Source organism: Dictyostelium discoideum (genome assembly GCF_000004695.1).
Source record: "Dictyostelium discoideum AX4 chromosome 6 chromosome, whole genome shotgun sequence".
Lineage (NCBI taxonomy): Eukaryota > Evosea > Eumycetozoa > Dictyosteliales > Dictyosteliaceae > Dictyostelium > Dictyostelium discoideum.
Window position 1 is genome coordinate 2302803 of NC_007092.3, and position 15000 is coordinate 2317802.

Consider the following 15000-nt stretch of genomic DNA (forward strand, 5'->3'; position numbering starts at 1 on the left):
TATTAAAAGTTTCAAAATCTAATTCCTTCCAAACTAGTAATGATTTTAAACATTCTTTATTAAAATCTAAATAATATTTGGTAATGATACTACTACTGCTAATGACTTCATCATCATTTGATTCACCTTTGATTATATATTTATTATAAAATTTAATTTTCTCTAATAGTAATATTTGATTTCTACTCTTTATTACCATCTCTAATGGGAATTCGTAAAAATTATATGTTAAATATAATAAACTCTCATTATATTGTCTAATAAATTTAAATATAATATTATTTAAATAATTATTTTTAAAAACACTAAAAAATAATGTATCCATTGAAAAATGTAAAAAAAAATGCAAAAAATAAAATAATGATGTGTTTTTTCTCCCAAAAATAATAATAATAAAAAAAAAAAAATTTAAAAATCTTGCAAATATCCAATTAAAAAAAAAAAAAAATTTTTTTTTTATTTTAAAATCTATACTTTTTTAGATAAATAAAGAGTACTTATAATAATAATACTCTTTATTCTTCAAAATAAAAAAAATGAACGATAAATAATTTAATTGTAAAAATAAACTTTTTGGTTGAAAAAAAATTATTTAAATAAAAATGGTTTAAAAACTTTTATTCTTTTTAATCTATCAATATAAATAATTCTATCTTGGTAATTTAATTTTGAAATAACAGAAATTAAATATGATTGATATGTTAAATAAATTCGATAATTAATTTCTTGACTATTATTTTTGAAGAAATTTGAATTATTAGCAACTTCTAATAAATAATTAAATGGATAATCATTTTCTAAAAGTGATGAAAATAGTAATAATAAATGTAATTGTTTTTTATAGATAACCATTGATGTAAACTGTTTATTATTATTATATTTTGAAAGTAATTTTGGAATTATTAAATTGAAAATATTAAATTCATCAATTTCATTACATTCACTAAAATATTTGATAACGTTCATGTCTAGCTCTAATAATAAAGTTTGATAAATCTCATCAGAGTATTGATTAATTAATAATTCCAATGATTGATAATCGTTTAAAGCAAGTAGACATTTTTTAATTGATAATTTTGAAAAGAATATATATCCATCAAATTTTATTAAAAACTTTAATTGATTAATTCCAATATATTCACAATCTTTTGAAAAATCCCACCTCAACTGTTCATTTGAAAAAAGTTGGATATTTTGATTTAATATTTTATTATTTGATATACTTGAATATGTTAAATAAAATGGTGGATTTTTAACACTACTACCACTATCACTATCACCACTTCCACTACTATTACTATTACTATTATTATCAATTTTATTTTGATCAATAGAGTCATATATCATTAAATTTAAATGATTTTTTAATAGATATAGTGATATATATGGGTCAGAGATTATGATTCTATTATTTTTTGATGAACTATAATTATAAATGATATTTGGGAATGGTAATTGAAATTCTCTATTGTCTTGATGATCTTTTATAACTAATTCGTCAAAAAATCCATAAAATAATGAATTTGATTTATAGATTAATAAATAATCAATATCTAATAAATCTATAACCATTTTATTAAATTTAACTTGATATTCAGTTTTTTCAAATAGATATCTTGGTGGTGGCGGTGATGATGACGATGATGATGATGATGATAATGATGATGATGATGATGATGATAGGTCAATATTATATAGTTGAACAATTTTTAATATTAATAATTTTATCATTTCTCTATCACCTTTTTCCAATGATATTGATGTTAAATTATATATTTGTTCTATTTTATTTTGATAACCACCTATAATTGAAGGTTTCTCTAATTTTTCAATGAAAAATTTACCGTATCGATTTGTTGAATTTTCTTTTACTATCTTTATTAAAATTGTACAAATTATACGATTTGTTATTAAAGGTAGTTTGGTAATTGATAATGAAGATAGAAAATCGAAAAATTCAATAACTTGTTCCATTGGGTATGTTGGATTTGAAAATATATCTATCGAATAATTAGCTAAATAATTTGAAAGCATTGATTTAAATACTCGATTTCTTTCTTCTTCTATCTTTAGTGGTGGTGGTGGTGATTGTAGTAATGATGATTGTAGATATGGGAGTGGGTATGGTAGTGAATTTAATAAAAATAATTTCAATATTCCAATATTTTCATTTTCAATTAAATCTTGAAAATATTTTGGATTATCATACATTTCTAGTGACTGAATTTCATTTTCAAATGTTTTAAAAATTAATTTAACAATTTCTGAATCAACTCTCTTCCATTTAAATAAATATCTTAAACAATCTTTATCTATTTTTAATAAATTTTCATTTTCTATTATTGTTATTTTATTGTTATTATTATTATTATTATTATTATTATTATTATTATTATTATTATTATTATTATTATTATTATTATTATTATTATTAATTGTATTATTATGTAATTTTATTTTTTCAATTAATAGGTGTTGATTTTTAGTTTTAATTATTGATAATAATGGAATTTGATAATAGTTGTAAGTTTTTGTATATAAAAGTGATTTATTTATTTGTTTTATTTTTAAAAAAATTAATGACCTTAAATATATATTCTTAAAAACTTTAAAAAAAATATCATCCATTTAGTGTTAAAGATATATTTTTCTTTTTTTTAAATTAAAAACAAAAAATGAAAATAAAAAAAAAAATAAAAAAAAATAAAAAAAAGTTGTTGGTTAAAAAAAAAAAAAAAAAAAAAAAAAAAAAAAAAAAAAAAAAAAAAATTAATAATCATTCTTTTTTTGAAATGGGTTTTATTTCGATCAACAACGAGTAGGGAATATTTTTTATATAAAAATATAGATTTAAAAAAAAAAAAAAAATATATTTTTTTTTAATTCAAATTTGGATATTTGAAAACAGAATGGTTCCATTCATTTTTTTTATTTTTTTATATAAAAAATCATTTTGTGCATTATTGAAGGCTCAATTTTTTATTCCCCAAATCCTTACTAAAAAAAAAAAAAATCAAATAATTGTTTTTAAAAAAAAAATGAAAAATAAAATGAAAATATTGGGGATATAATTTTTTTTTTTAGTTTAAAAATTAATGTTAAAAGAATATAATTCTTTCATTTTGACCAATTATCTTTTTTTATTATTAATATTATAAATTGATTATTTTTTAAAAAAAAATTTTTATTTTGATATAAAAAATAAATTTTTTTTTTTCATTTTGGTATTAAAAATAGCAAATGAAACCAAATATTTACCAGGGTGATTATATGATAATCACACCATTTTCTTTTTGGCTTAAGTTACACAATGAAATCTTGTAATTTTCCCAAAATATAACCAATCACAATTTAAATACTTTATCATAATAACTTTAAAAATAAAAATTATTATTTGTAAAGGAATGATGTTCTTAATAAATTTTTTCCCCCCAATTTTATTAAAAAAAACTAATTAGTTTAGTAAACCCCTTTTTTTTTTTTTTTTTTTTTTTTTTTTTTTTTTTTTTTTTGGTAAAATTGTTAGAATTAGTTAAAAAAAAAACTAAAAAAAAAAAAAAAAAAAAAAATACAATTTAGGAAAGACAAAGTTTTTGTGAAAAAACTAATAAACAAAATTGATATTTTTTTTAAAAAGTAAACGAAAAGTAAATTATACAAAACGATCCTAATTAGGACGTGTCATCATTTTTTTTTTTTTTCATATTTATGTATAACCCCATTGTTTTATTTTTTTATTTTTTTTTTTATTTTTTATTTCATTTTTTTAATTTTTTTTTTTTTTTTTTTTAATTTTTTATTTTTAAATTTTTTTTTTAACAAAAAGGATCTCATTATTTTAAAATTCTTAAAAAATTAACATAAGGATCGTTTTCTTATGATTTTCTCAACAATTTAATTCACAAAGAATAAAAAAAAAGTTGGCTATACCGAAAAAAAAAAAAAAAAAAAAAAACTATAAAAAGATTTTCATTTTTTTTTTTTTTTTTTGGAATAATTTTATTTTTAGAACCATAAAAACAAAAAAATAAAATAAAAACAAAAAAATAAAAACGATTTTTATTTTTAATCTCACACATAATTATAAAAACGTATTAGATTAGTTTAACAAAAACAAAAAAAAAAGAAACTATTGAATGTCTGATGATTATGAACTAAAGGAATTGCAGCCGCCTGAGGGTGCGAACTGCAATTATAATATCAATACACCTCAATATGAAAATAACAACAATAATAATAATAATACAAGTGGTAATGAATCACCAAATATTTTAAATAGTGAAAATCAATTCAATCAAGTTGCAAATGAATTAGAAAATGATTCAAAACAATTCTTTTCAAATCAAGACCCTGAAATGAATGTTGAACATTCTAATGTTGCACAAAATGAACAAGATTTTAAACTACGTAGTTATTTTGAAAATTCTCAACGTATTGCTTTAGGAAATGGTCAAAAACCAAAGAAAATGGGTATTTCAATTAGAAATTTAACAGTTGGTAAATATTTTTTATTATTTTCATTCGAAATTTCAAATTTTATTTTTATTTTCATTTTTTTTTTATTTTTTTTTTTTTTTTAAAAATATCTTTTTTTTGATTTGATTGTTTTGATTGTTTTTTATTTTATTTATTATTATTTTAAAACTAATATTTATTTTATTTATTTATTTATTTATTTATTTTATTTTATCTATTTTATTTATTTTTTTATTATAATTAATTTTTAGTTGGAAAAGGTGCAGATATATCAGTAATTTCAGATTTATCAACACCATTTGTAACTATTTTTAATTTATTTAGACCATCAACATGGAGGAAATCAAGTGGTAGCACATTTGATATCTTACATGATGTTACTTTATTTAACCGAGATGCTGAAATGCTTTTAGTATTAGGTCGTCCAGGCGCTGGCTGCTCAACATTATTACGTGTAATTTCAAACCAACGTAGTTCTTATGTTAGTGTATCAGGTGATGTAACTTATGGTGGTATTAACTCTGATGAATGGAAAAATTTTAAGGGTGAAAGTATTTATACTGTATGTATATTATTATTATTATTATTATTATTATTATTTTTTTTTTATTTTTTTTTTATTTTTTAAAAATGCATAAAAAAATTATTTAAAATATTTATTTATTGTTTTTATTATTATTGTTATTATTATTATTTTAAAAATAATGTAGCCAGAAGAGGATACTCATCATCCAACATTAACAGTTCGTGAAACATTGAATTTTGCATTAAAATGTAAAACTATTCATAATCGGTTACCAGATGAAAAGAAAAAAACTTTTAGAAAAAAAATTTATGATTTATTAGTAGGAATGTTTGGTATTTCAAAACAATCTGATACTGTAAATATTTAATATTTAATAATATTATTTTATTTTATTTTTTTTATTTTTTTTATTTTTTTTTTTTTTTTCTAAACATTTTTTTTTTTTTTTTTTTTAAAAAAATATTAAAGCTTGTAGGTAATGAATTTATTAGAGGCTTATCAGGTGGTGAACGTAAAAGATTAACCATTACTGAAGCAATGGTATCATCTGCTTCAATTACTTGTTATGATTGCTCAACACGTGGTCTTGTATGTTTTAATAATTTTTAAAAATTATTTATACAATCATAATTATTTATTAACTTTTTTTTTTTTTAAAAAAAAAAAGGATGCTGCATCAGCATTAGATTATGCAAAATCAATTCGTATTATGTCAGATACATTACATAAAACAACAATTGCATCATTTTATCAAGCATCAGATTCAATTTTTAATTTATTTAATAATGTTGCAATTTTAGAAAAGGGTAGATTAATTTATTTTGGACCAGTTGGTTTAGCAAAACAATACTTTCTTGATTTAGGATTTGATTGTGAACCACGTAAATCAACACCTGATTTTTTAACTGGTGTAACTAATCCACAAGAACGTAAAGTACGTCCAGGTTTTGAAGGTCGTGCACCAGAAACTTCATCAGATTTTGAAAAAGCTTGGAAATCTTCTGATCTCTATCAAGTTATGCTTCAACAACAATTGGAATATGAAAAAAAGATTGAATTGGAACAACCATCAACTAATTTCATTGAACAAATTAGAAATGAAAATAGTAAAACCAATCCAACAAAATCAATTTATACAACATCTTATTTCACTCAAGTTAGGGCATTAATAGCAAGAAATTCTCAAATCATTTGGGGTGATAGATTTGCATTGATTTCAAAATATATTTCAATCATTGTTCAAACATTTGTTTATGCTTCATTATTTTATAATATGAAATCTGATGTTACTGGTTTATTTAACAGAGGTGGTGCAATTTATGCTGTAAGTAAATTAATTAAAAATTAATTATTAAAAAAAAAAAAAAAAAAAAAACAAATTTTAATTGTAATCTATTATTATTATTATTATTTTAAGGCAATTCTATTTAATGCTTTTGTAAGTGCTGGTGAATTAGGATTAACCTTTTATGGAAGAAGAATTTTACAAAAACAACATTCTTATGCAATGTATCGTCCATCAGCACTTCATATTGCAATGGTTATAACTGATATACCATTAACTGCTATTCAAGTAACAATTTTTTCAGTTATTGTTTACTTTATGTATGGTTTACAAGTTGATGCAGGTAAATTCTTTATATTTTTATTTACAATTTTTGGTTCAACTTTATCGATGGTAGCATTTTTTAGAGCACTTGGTAATCTTAGTCCATCATTGTATGTCAGTCAAAATATATTGAATGTATTTATTCTGTTTATGTTTACCTATGGTGGTTATTCAATTCCAAAAAATAAGATGCATCCATGGTTTAGTTGGTATTTTTGGATTAATCCATTCTCATTCCCCTATAAAGCATTGATGGCAAATGAATTTGGTGATATGAATTTCACATGTAATGATCAAACTGCAATTCCAAATGGTAATTACATTGCATCTAATGGTAGTACAATGTCTTATCAAGATCAATATAGAGCTTGTCCATCTGCCGGTGCTATCGAAGGTCAAATGGTTAATGGTGAATTTTATGTTGCTGGTTCAAACTATATAGATGCTGCACTTGATTTCAAAAGTGATGACCGTACATTAAATGTCATTATCACTTTTTTATGGTGGATATTTTTTGTAATTATCAATATGATTGCTTTGGAATTATTCGATTGGACAAGTGGTGGTATGCCTCATAAAGTCTATAAAAGAGGAAAGGCTCCTAAAATCAACGATGACGAAGAAGAGAGACAACAAAATGCAATGGTTGAAAATGCTACAAGTAAAATGAAAGATACTCTTAAAATGAGAGAAAGTTGTTTCACTTGGAATCATATTCACTATACCGTTCAATTAAATGGCAAAGATTTATTATTGTTAAATGATGTCGAAGGTTGGATTAAACCTGGTCAAATGACTGCATTAATGGGTTCATCTGGTGCGGGTAAAACAACATTACTCGATGTATTGGCAAAGAGAAAAACAATGGGTACTGTCACTGGAAAATGTTTATTAAATGGTAAAGAATTAAATATCGATTTTGAACGTATCACTGGTTATGTAGAACAAATGGATGTTCATAATCCTGGTTTAACTGTTAGAGAAGCTTTAAGATTCTCTGCTAAACTTCGTCAAGAACCAACCGTATCATTGCAAGACAAATATGAATATGTTGAACAAGTTTTGGAAATGATGGAAATGAAACATTTAGGTGATGCTTTAATTGGTTCATTGGAAACTGGTATTGGTATTTCAGTTGAAGAAAGAAAGAGATTAACTATTGGTATTGAATTAGTTGCAAAACCTCATATTCTTTTCCTTGATGAACCAACATCAGGTTTAGATTCTCAATCAAGTTATAATATTGTAAAATTCATTCGTAAATTAGCTGATGCTGGTATGCCATTGGTTTGTACAATTCATCAACCTTCATCGGTTTTATTTGAATATTTCGATCGTATTCTTTTATTAGCTAAAGGTGGTAAAACAGTTTACTATGGCGATATTGGTGAAAAATCAAAAACTCTTACATCTTATTTTGAACGTAATGGTGTTAGATCTTGCACTGAAAGTGAGAATCCAGCTGAATACATTCTCGAAGCAATTGGTGCTGGTACTAATCCAGGTGTATCAACAATTGATTGGCCAGAGGTTTGGAAACAATCACCAGAGCTTCAGGATGTTCAAGCAGAGTTGGCATCTTTGGAAACAGCTGCAACTGTTCAAATTTCATCCGATGATCAAGATCATGGTCCTCCAAGAGAATTCGCAACAAGTATTTGGTATCAAACATGGGAAGTTTACAAACGTTTGAATTTAATTTGGTGGCGTGATATGAGTTATGTTTATGGTATTTTCACTCAAGCTGCTGCATCTGGTTTAATTATTGGTTTTACTTTTTGGAATTTAGATTTATCATCTTCAGATATGAATCAACGTGTATTTTTCATATTTGAAATTCTTTTCTTGGGTATTCTCTACATCTTTATTGCAATTCCTCAATTTTTAATTCAAAAAGCTTACTTTAAGAAAGATTATGCCTCTAAATTTTATTCTTGGTGTCCATTTGCCATTTCAATTGTCATTGTTGAATTACCTTTTGTTGCAGTCGCTGGAACAATTTGTTTCTTTTGTTCTTTTTGGACAGCAGGTATTTATTACAATGGTGAATATGATTTTTATTTTTATATAACTTTCATCCTCTTCCTTTTCATTTGTGTTTCACTTGGTCAAGTTGTATCTGCCTTTTGTTTCAATGTTATGTTGGCTCAAACAATTTTACCACTTTTATTAGTAATGTTATTTCTTTTTTGTGGAGTACTCGTTCCTGTAAGTAAACCAAGAAGATAATTATCTTAATAATAATAACAATAATAATAATAATAATAATAATAATAATAATAATAATAATAATAATAATAATAATAATAATAATAATAATAATAATAATAATAATAATAATAATAATAATAATAATTTTTTTTAAAAAAATCACCCCAAAAATATAAATTATAATATATTAAAAAAAAGATTCTAACTTTAATTCACAAAAAATAATTAGTATGAACAAATTCCAAACTTTTGGAAATTCGTTTATCATTCAAATCCATGCCGTTATTTCTTAGAAGGTGTTGTAACATCAGTTTTAAAGAATGTTTTTGTTGATTGTTCAAATGAAGATTTAACCAAATTCTCAAACCCAACAAATTTAACCTGTAAAGAATATTTCAAGCCAACCTATGGAAATGTTCGTGCTGTTACCAAAGGCGATGAAAGTGAATGTGGTTATTGTGTTTTTAAATCAGGTGAAGAATATTATAAAACTCTTGGTTGGTCTTATGAAAACCGTTTAAGAAACTATGGTATTTTATGGGCTTTCTTTATTTTCAACATAATTATGGTTGTTTCCTTTGTTTATTTAACAAAAAAACCAAATAGATAAAAAAAAAAAAAAAACAAATAAAAAACTAAAAGTTTTTTCATACAAAAAATATTTATATTTTAAAAGTAATAATAATTTTTATTTTACAATATTAAAAAAAAAAAAAAAAATTTTAAATTTAAAATAAATAAATAAATATATATATCTAAAAGTTGATTACATACTAATTTCTGAACTTTTTGATTTTGTTTCAATTTTTTTAAAAGGATCATAACAATAGAGGATTGTTAAAGTTGGAATGATTTCGGTTATGATTAAACCAACAAAACTAAAAGCTATTGAAGAATGACCAGAAACCAAAACCAAAATAAAGACACAATGCAAAATAAAACCAATTGAACAAATTAAAGTGAGTAAAAATATTCTATTATAATGTGAGGAATTGATTGAAGAACCACCTAAAGCTTTTCTTGTTTTATGCATTACAAAGAATAAACTACTACCGAGATAAACAAAAGCGGCACCAAGTAGGACGGAAATTATTGCTTGAATTACTGCATAAGTGATTGAAATTGCTTTTTGAGGAATTGAACTCTTTGCAGGAATGATAATTCTTGAGCCACAATCATTAGTTGGATTTGATTGAGTTTTAGTGAAAACCAAACAACAAGCGATAAACAATAAATAGATGACTATATTGACGTAGAGTACCAATTTAGATACTCTTCTTGATAGACTTTCGGCTGATCTATTTTTCTTTAAAACTAAAAATACAATGACATACCAAAGTACAATGATAACAGTGAAAGCGGTAAAGTAAATAAAGGTTGGTAAAATCACAAGGATATAATCACTTGTTGGACTTCCTGCTAAGTGACCATTTGGTAGAATGAAAAAGTAGAGAGATCTCATTAGAATGAAAATAGTGACGATCAAAGTTAAACCATTAACCAATTGGAAATTTACCTTTGGTAAATTAATTTGTTTGAAAACTATAACACCCAATTGGAATATTGCCCAAAGTCCAACCAACAAGTAAAAAGTTGCCAATGTAAATAATAAACCACGAGTAGATTCATCAAAAACTTGTTTTGAAACATCATTCCAATTACCATGGACTCTAATAACCGGGAAAAATGCTTGAACTGATGATTTTGGATTGAAATTACTAAAGTTTGAACAAATCATTAAACTACCATCCTTAGCTGTCTTATTAAATACTACGGAATCCAATATAATTAATTCACCATCAAAAATATGATAATCATCATAGTCATCATCTGTATTACTTATTAATGTTGCAAAATCATAAACTGGGAATTTTGAAGTTGTTCTTTGACTCTCTGGAATTATTGAACAAACTGTTAATTTATTAATGATTGAAAATTGAGCTTTTATATAAATACCATCACCTATTAACACACCAACGATTGCATCTTTATCATTTAAAACACCATATTTTTCAGGTACTTGATAGGAAACGAAATTGGATGGTAAAGATTCAGGAGCTGTTGATGTGAAAATTTCTTTACTATATTGAGATATCAATAGAATTGGACAACCTTGTTTAATAGATTCACTTTCGAAAATGATTTCACCATAGTCAAAACTAAAAGTTGAACTCTCACCAAAACAAGGTTTAGTTTGACCAACCAATGGAATTGACTCTGTGAAACATTCTGAACCACCTGAACAACTACATGAAATTGAATTTAAATTGGATTGAATTCTTTCCATACGACAAAATGTTTCAGAACGTAAATAATCGGCGGTTAATGTATCGACTGAATTCATTAGATTAGTATAGAATGATCTATAGTTAAAAGTTTTCTTTGGATGAGAATAAGCTTTGAATGAATTATTTTCAATCCAATCAAGATTTTCAATGAAAACACCAGGTATCCATCTTGCAGCTGACCATGAAAACATTTCAGTCCATTGATTATTGGATTGATAACAACCTGTACATTGTTGTTCATCCATTTCATTGAAACGGAAATTAAATGGTAAATTATCGGAATTGATATCCAATATTTTACATGCCTTCTTTGATAGACATTGAGTTTTATTGATTGCAGGTGCCCACCATTTACCACCACCAATAGTCTCACATGAAATTTTATCGGTGTGATTTGGATGACTTGGGAAACAACCCATTGGTGAATCATTTTCATTATTGTAATCACAACTTGGAAAAGAACCTGTACGATATGAAAAATGACCTCTAATACATTTACCAACACCATCCGGATAAAAATAAGTATTACTACTTGAGGAAAAGAATTGATCTGAACATGTACCACCACTACCAATACAAGAATCTTTGGTTGTACATGGAACTCTTTGAACTGAACAAGTGATTGGATAACATTCATCTGGTGAATGACTTGAACAATCAATCCAACTATAAGAATTAGAAGAACAAGTCGATGGTGATGTTGCAGAAACAAATGTACAAACATCATATTGTGGATTCCATACAGCACCTGTATGAGCTGTACAATCGGTTGAATTGTATGAATTTTCAATGACACAACCAATATAACCACTACATTCATAACCACAACCATCTGAACATTGACCTAAACTTTCACATTGTTCTTTAGTTACACCCAATTGATATTCACCATTTGGTAAAAGACATGCTGAATTTGATTTACAAGTTGTTTCATCGGTTAGTGTTGTAATTTGATGACAATAGGTTTGATTTTCACTTGAACAATGCCCACAATAGGATGTGGTAGCATCACATAATTGAGAACATGCACTACCGATTTCGTAGACTCCATAGCAAGTGGATGATTCAATTTGACAAAATCCATAAAGAGAACAATTGAAATCTGCAGGGAAATCAAACTCTTGAAAAACAGTATATAATTGGTCAAAACAAATGTCATGTTCTAAAACGCAAGATGAATCTAAACATACCACAGGTGGATAACAACGATCGAATTTAATTGATGGTGAAGTATAAAACATAGCATTACGAAGTATATCTGAATCGACAAATGTTTCACTAATACAATCATCTTGAATATTTTCATTGTAAAATGATTGCACCAAACTATCATTAACTGATTGTGAAGAGATTTGAGCAAAAGCATACAATACACTTGGTGAAAGATTTCTTAATACACATTCTATATAGATTTTATCGATGTTTTCAAGGTTTGGTATACAATATCTTGAGAATAGATCACATTTAGTTAGAGTGGTATTTTTACAATGATCATCATTATCACAAGGTATTCTTGTTGGTACCTTACAAGCTCTGACAGTTTCGGCGGCGGATAACTTTAAATTTCTAGTGATATAATCAGGTACGGTACATTCATCGGCGTTACTTAATGATTTGTAATATTCAGAGAGTACAGATTGAGTGCATTCAAAACTTGAACATTGATTCTCAATTTTATCATCTATAGTACTAACGAATTGAACGGTTGGAATCAATGAAACCTTTGGAACACAACATTGAAAGAATGAAAAACTTGAATTACAACATGGATCAATTGATTTCGCTTTATCATCAATACCATAGGGACAATAGGTGGTTGAAACATTCTTTGAAACCTCCACAGTGTCCAATAGAGATGATGCTTGATTGGAACAACCAATCCAATTATCACGAATTGTCAATGCCTCTAATCTATATCTCCAATTGTTTAAACCATTTAAATCGGTAACATTGAAAAGAATTGATTGAGTCTCTTCCATTGCATTTAGAATCAATTGAAAATCGGTATAGTTACAAGTGGCCAACAAATCGACATTTTTCATTGTTGTGCTACCTCTTAATGGTTCACCTTTTGAATTGAATAATGTTGAAATAAACTCTAGTGTTGAATTTGAAATTAGATCAATACTATAAAAGATTGATGTGGATGATGTACTTATTTTCGAAGATAATAGTACTGTCATTTGATAGGATTTTGGTTTCATTGGATTTGGTAAGAAAACATCCTCATAGTTTATAGATTCATAACTTGAAGATTGTAAAAAGTAAGGTGGTACAGGCCAAAGTGGATTACCGTCCTCCAATGGATATTGAGTGGTTAAACTTAAACAAAGATACCAAGTTGGACAAGTTAGAAATGAACCATTTGGTAACTTTAATCTTGCACTTTTAGTAAGGGCAAAGGCACCCGCACTCGCTGGTAATGATGTAATCTTTGTACTATAATATTGTCCTTGTGATGTAATTGAGAAAGAGTAATTGGTATTAAAATTACAATAGAGACCAATGTATAATAATGTTGGTTGATCAATATATACCAATAGGTAATCATCACTCTCTTCTGCTAATTCATATTTTGATTGACGATTACCAAAGATTGGTTTTGTATTTTCAGGATCCTCTGATATAACTAAATTTAAATCTTGAGCTAAACGTGGTGCACTTAAAATATAGTATGCCGGTTTTGTAGTTTGAAATGTAAAGTATTCATAAGCTGGTCCTAAAATTTCACCAACATATGGTACACCATCATCCAAACATATATGGCTTGATAGATTACGAGTGCATGGTGTGATAGGTGTGCTTGGAGTTGGTGGCACTTGTCCAGAATGAATTCTAAGTGAGAATGTTATATTACCCTCGCTCATTGGTATGATTGTTATATAATAGGTGTCGGGTGTCCACGAGAGATAGTTTGAAAATGGTTGATTATCAGTTGGACACAAATTGAAAACATTATAAGTTTGATAGTTTGCACTTGGCATTTCTCTTTGATTGATTGGGTGTGATCCAAATGTACCCCTAAAATAACCCTCAATTGGATATGCAATGATTGCAACACCTTCACAAATTTTTGGGTTTGCTTTGTAACGAAAGAAAATTTCTTTACCCTCAGTACCTGAGAAAATATGTTGTTCTTGATCGACATTTAGTGTTGTCCATGGATCGGTACCACACATTGGTATACTGGAATTTGGTGCAAACATGGCACATTGATTCACACAATTTGCATTTTTAAATGATTTTGGACACTCTTCCATATCAGTGTAATCACATGTACAATCACCATTCTCTACCAATGTAGTACAATCGTAATTTGGACATCCTAATGGATCATATCTATATAAATCATCATCTAACTCAACATCTATATATCCAAAATTTAGTGTGGTCCCATCTAAAACTCCTGCACTCTTTTGTTTAATAGTACTTGATTTAATTTTAAATTCACATTTTACAAAAATACCTATAAAATTAATTAAAATTATTAAAATTATTAAAATTATTTTCATTAAATTATTTCTTTATTTTTATTTTTTTTTTATTTTTATTTTTTTATTTTATTTTTATTTTTATTTTTATAAATAAAAACAAAACAAAATTGAAATAAAACAAATCATTTAAAAAAAAAAAAATATAAAAAACAAATCATTTAAAAATAAAAAAAAAAAACAATTATTAAATTTAATAATTAAAAAAAATAAAATAAAAAATTTGTAAATGTTTGAAGAAATTAAAAAAATACAGAAGGCACTTGTATATTCGTCATCCAATTTTTTTTAAAAAAAAAAAAAAAAACAACAACACAATTAATTCAGTTAAAAAAAAAAAACATACACAATCAATTGGTTCAGTTAAAAACCAAAAAGAAAAAAAAAAAAATTAAAATT

The 15000-nt window shown here is 25.3% G+C and overlaps 3 protein-coding genes across 3 annotated transcripts; 1 reads left to right on the forward strand and 2 right to left on the reverse strand.

Moving 5' to 3' along the window:
- Nucleotides 1–588: 588 nt before the first annotated feature.
- Nucleotides 589–2628, reverse strand: DDB_G0292990 (hypothetical protein; the record flags this gene model as incomplete). Its single annotated transcript, XM_629359.1, has 1 exon — nt 589–2628. One exon carries the CDS (start codon nt 2626–2628, stop codon nt 589–591), a length of 2040 nt encoding a protein of 679 aa, XP_629361.1.
- A 1508-nt stretch (nt 2629–4136) lies between these two features.
- abcG10 (ABC transporter G family protein) lies at nt 4137–9432 on the forward strand (the record flags this gene model as incomplete). Its single annotated transcript, XM_629360.1, has 7 exons — nt 4137–4497; nt 4728–5038; nt 5187–5357; nt 5471–5590; nt 5670–6326; nt 6420–8819; nt 9052–9432. 7 exons carry the CDS (start codon nt 4137–4139, stop codon nt 9430–9432), a joined length of 4401 nt encoding a protein of 1466 aa, XP_629362.1.
- A 156-nt stretch (nt 9433–9588) lies between these two features.
- Nucleotides 9589–14622, reverse strand: DDB_G0292988 (hypothetical protein; the record flags this gene model as incomplete). Its single annotated transcript, XM_629361.1, has 1 exon — nt 9589–14622. One exon carries the CDS (start codon nt 14620–14622, stop codon nt 9589–9591), a length of 5034 nt encoding a protein of 1677 aa, XP_629363.1.
- Between the last annotated feature and the right edge of the window lie 378 nt (nt 14623–15000).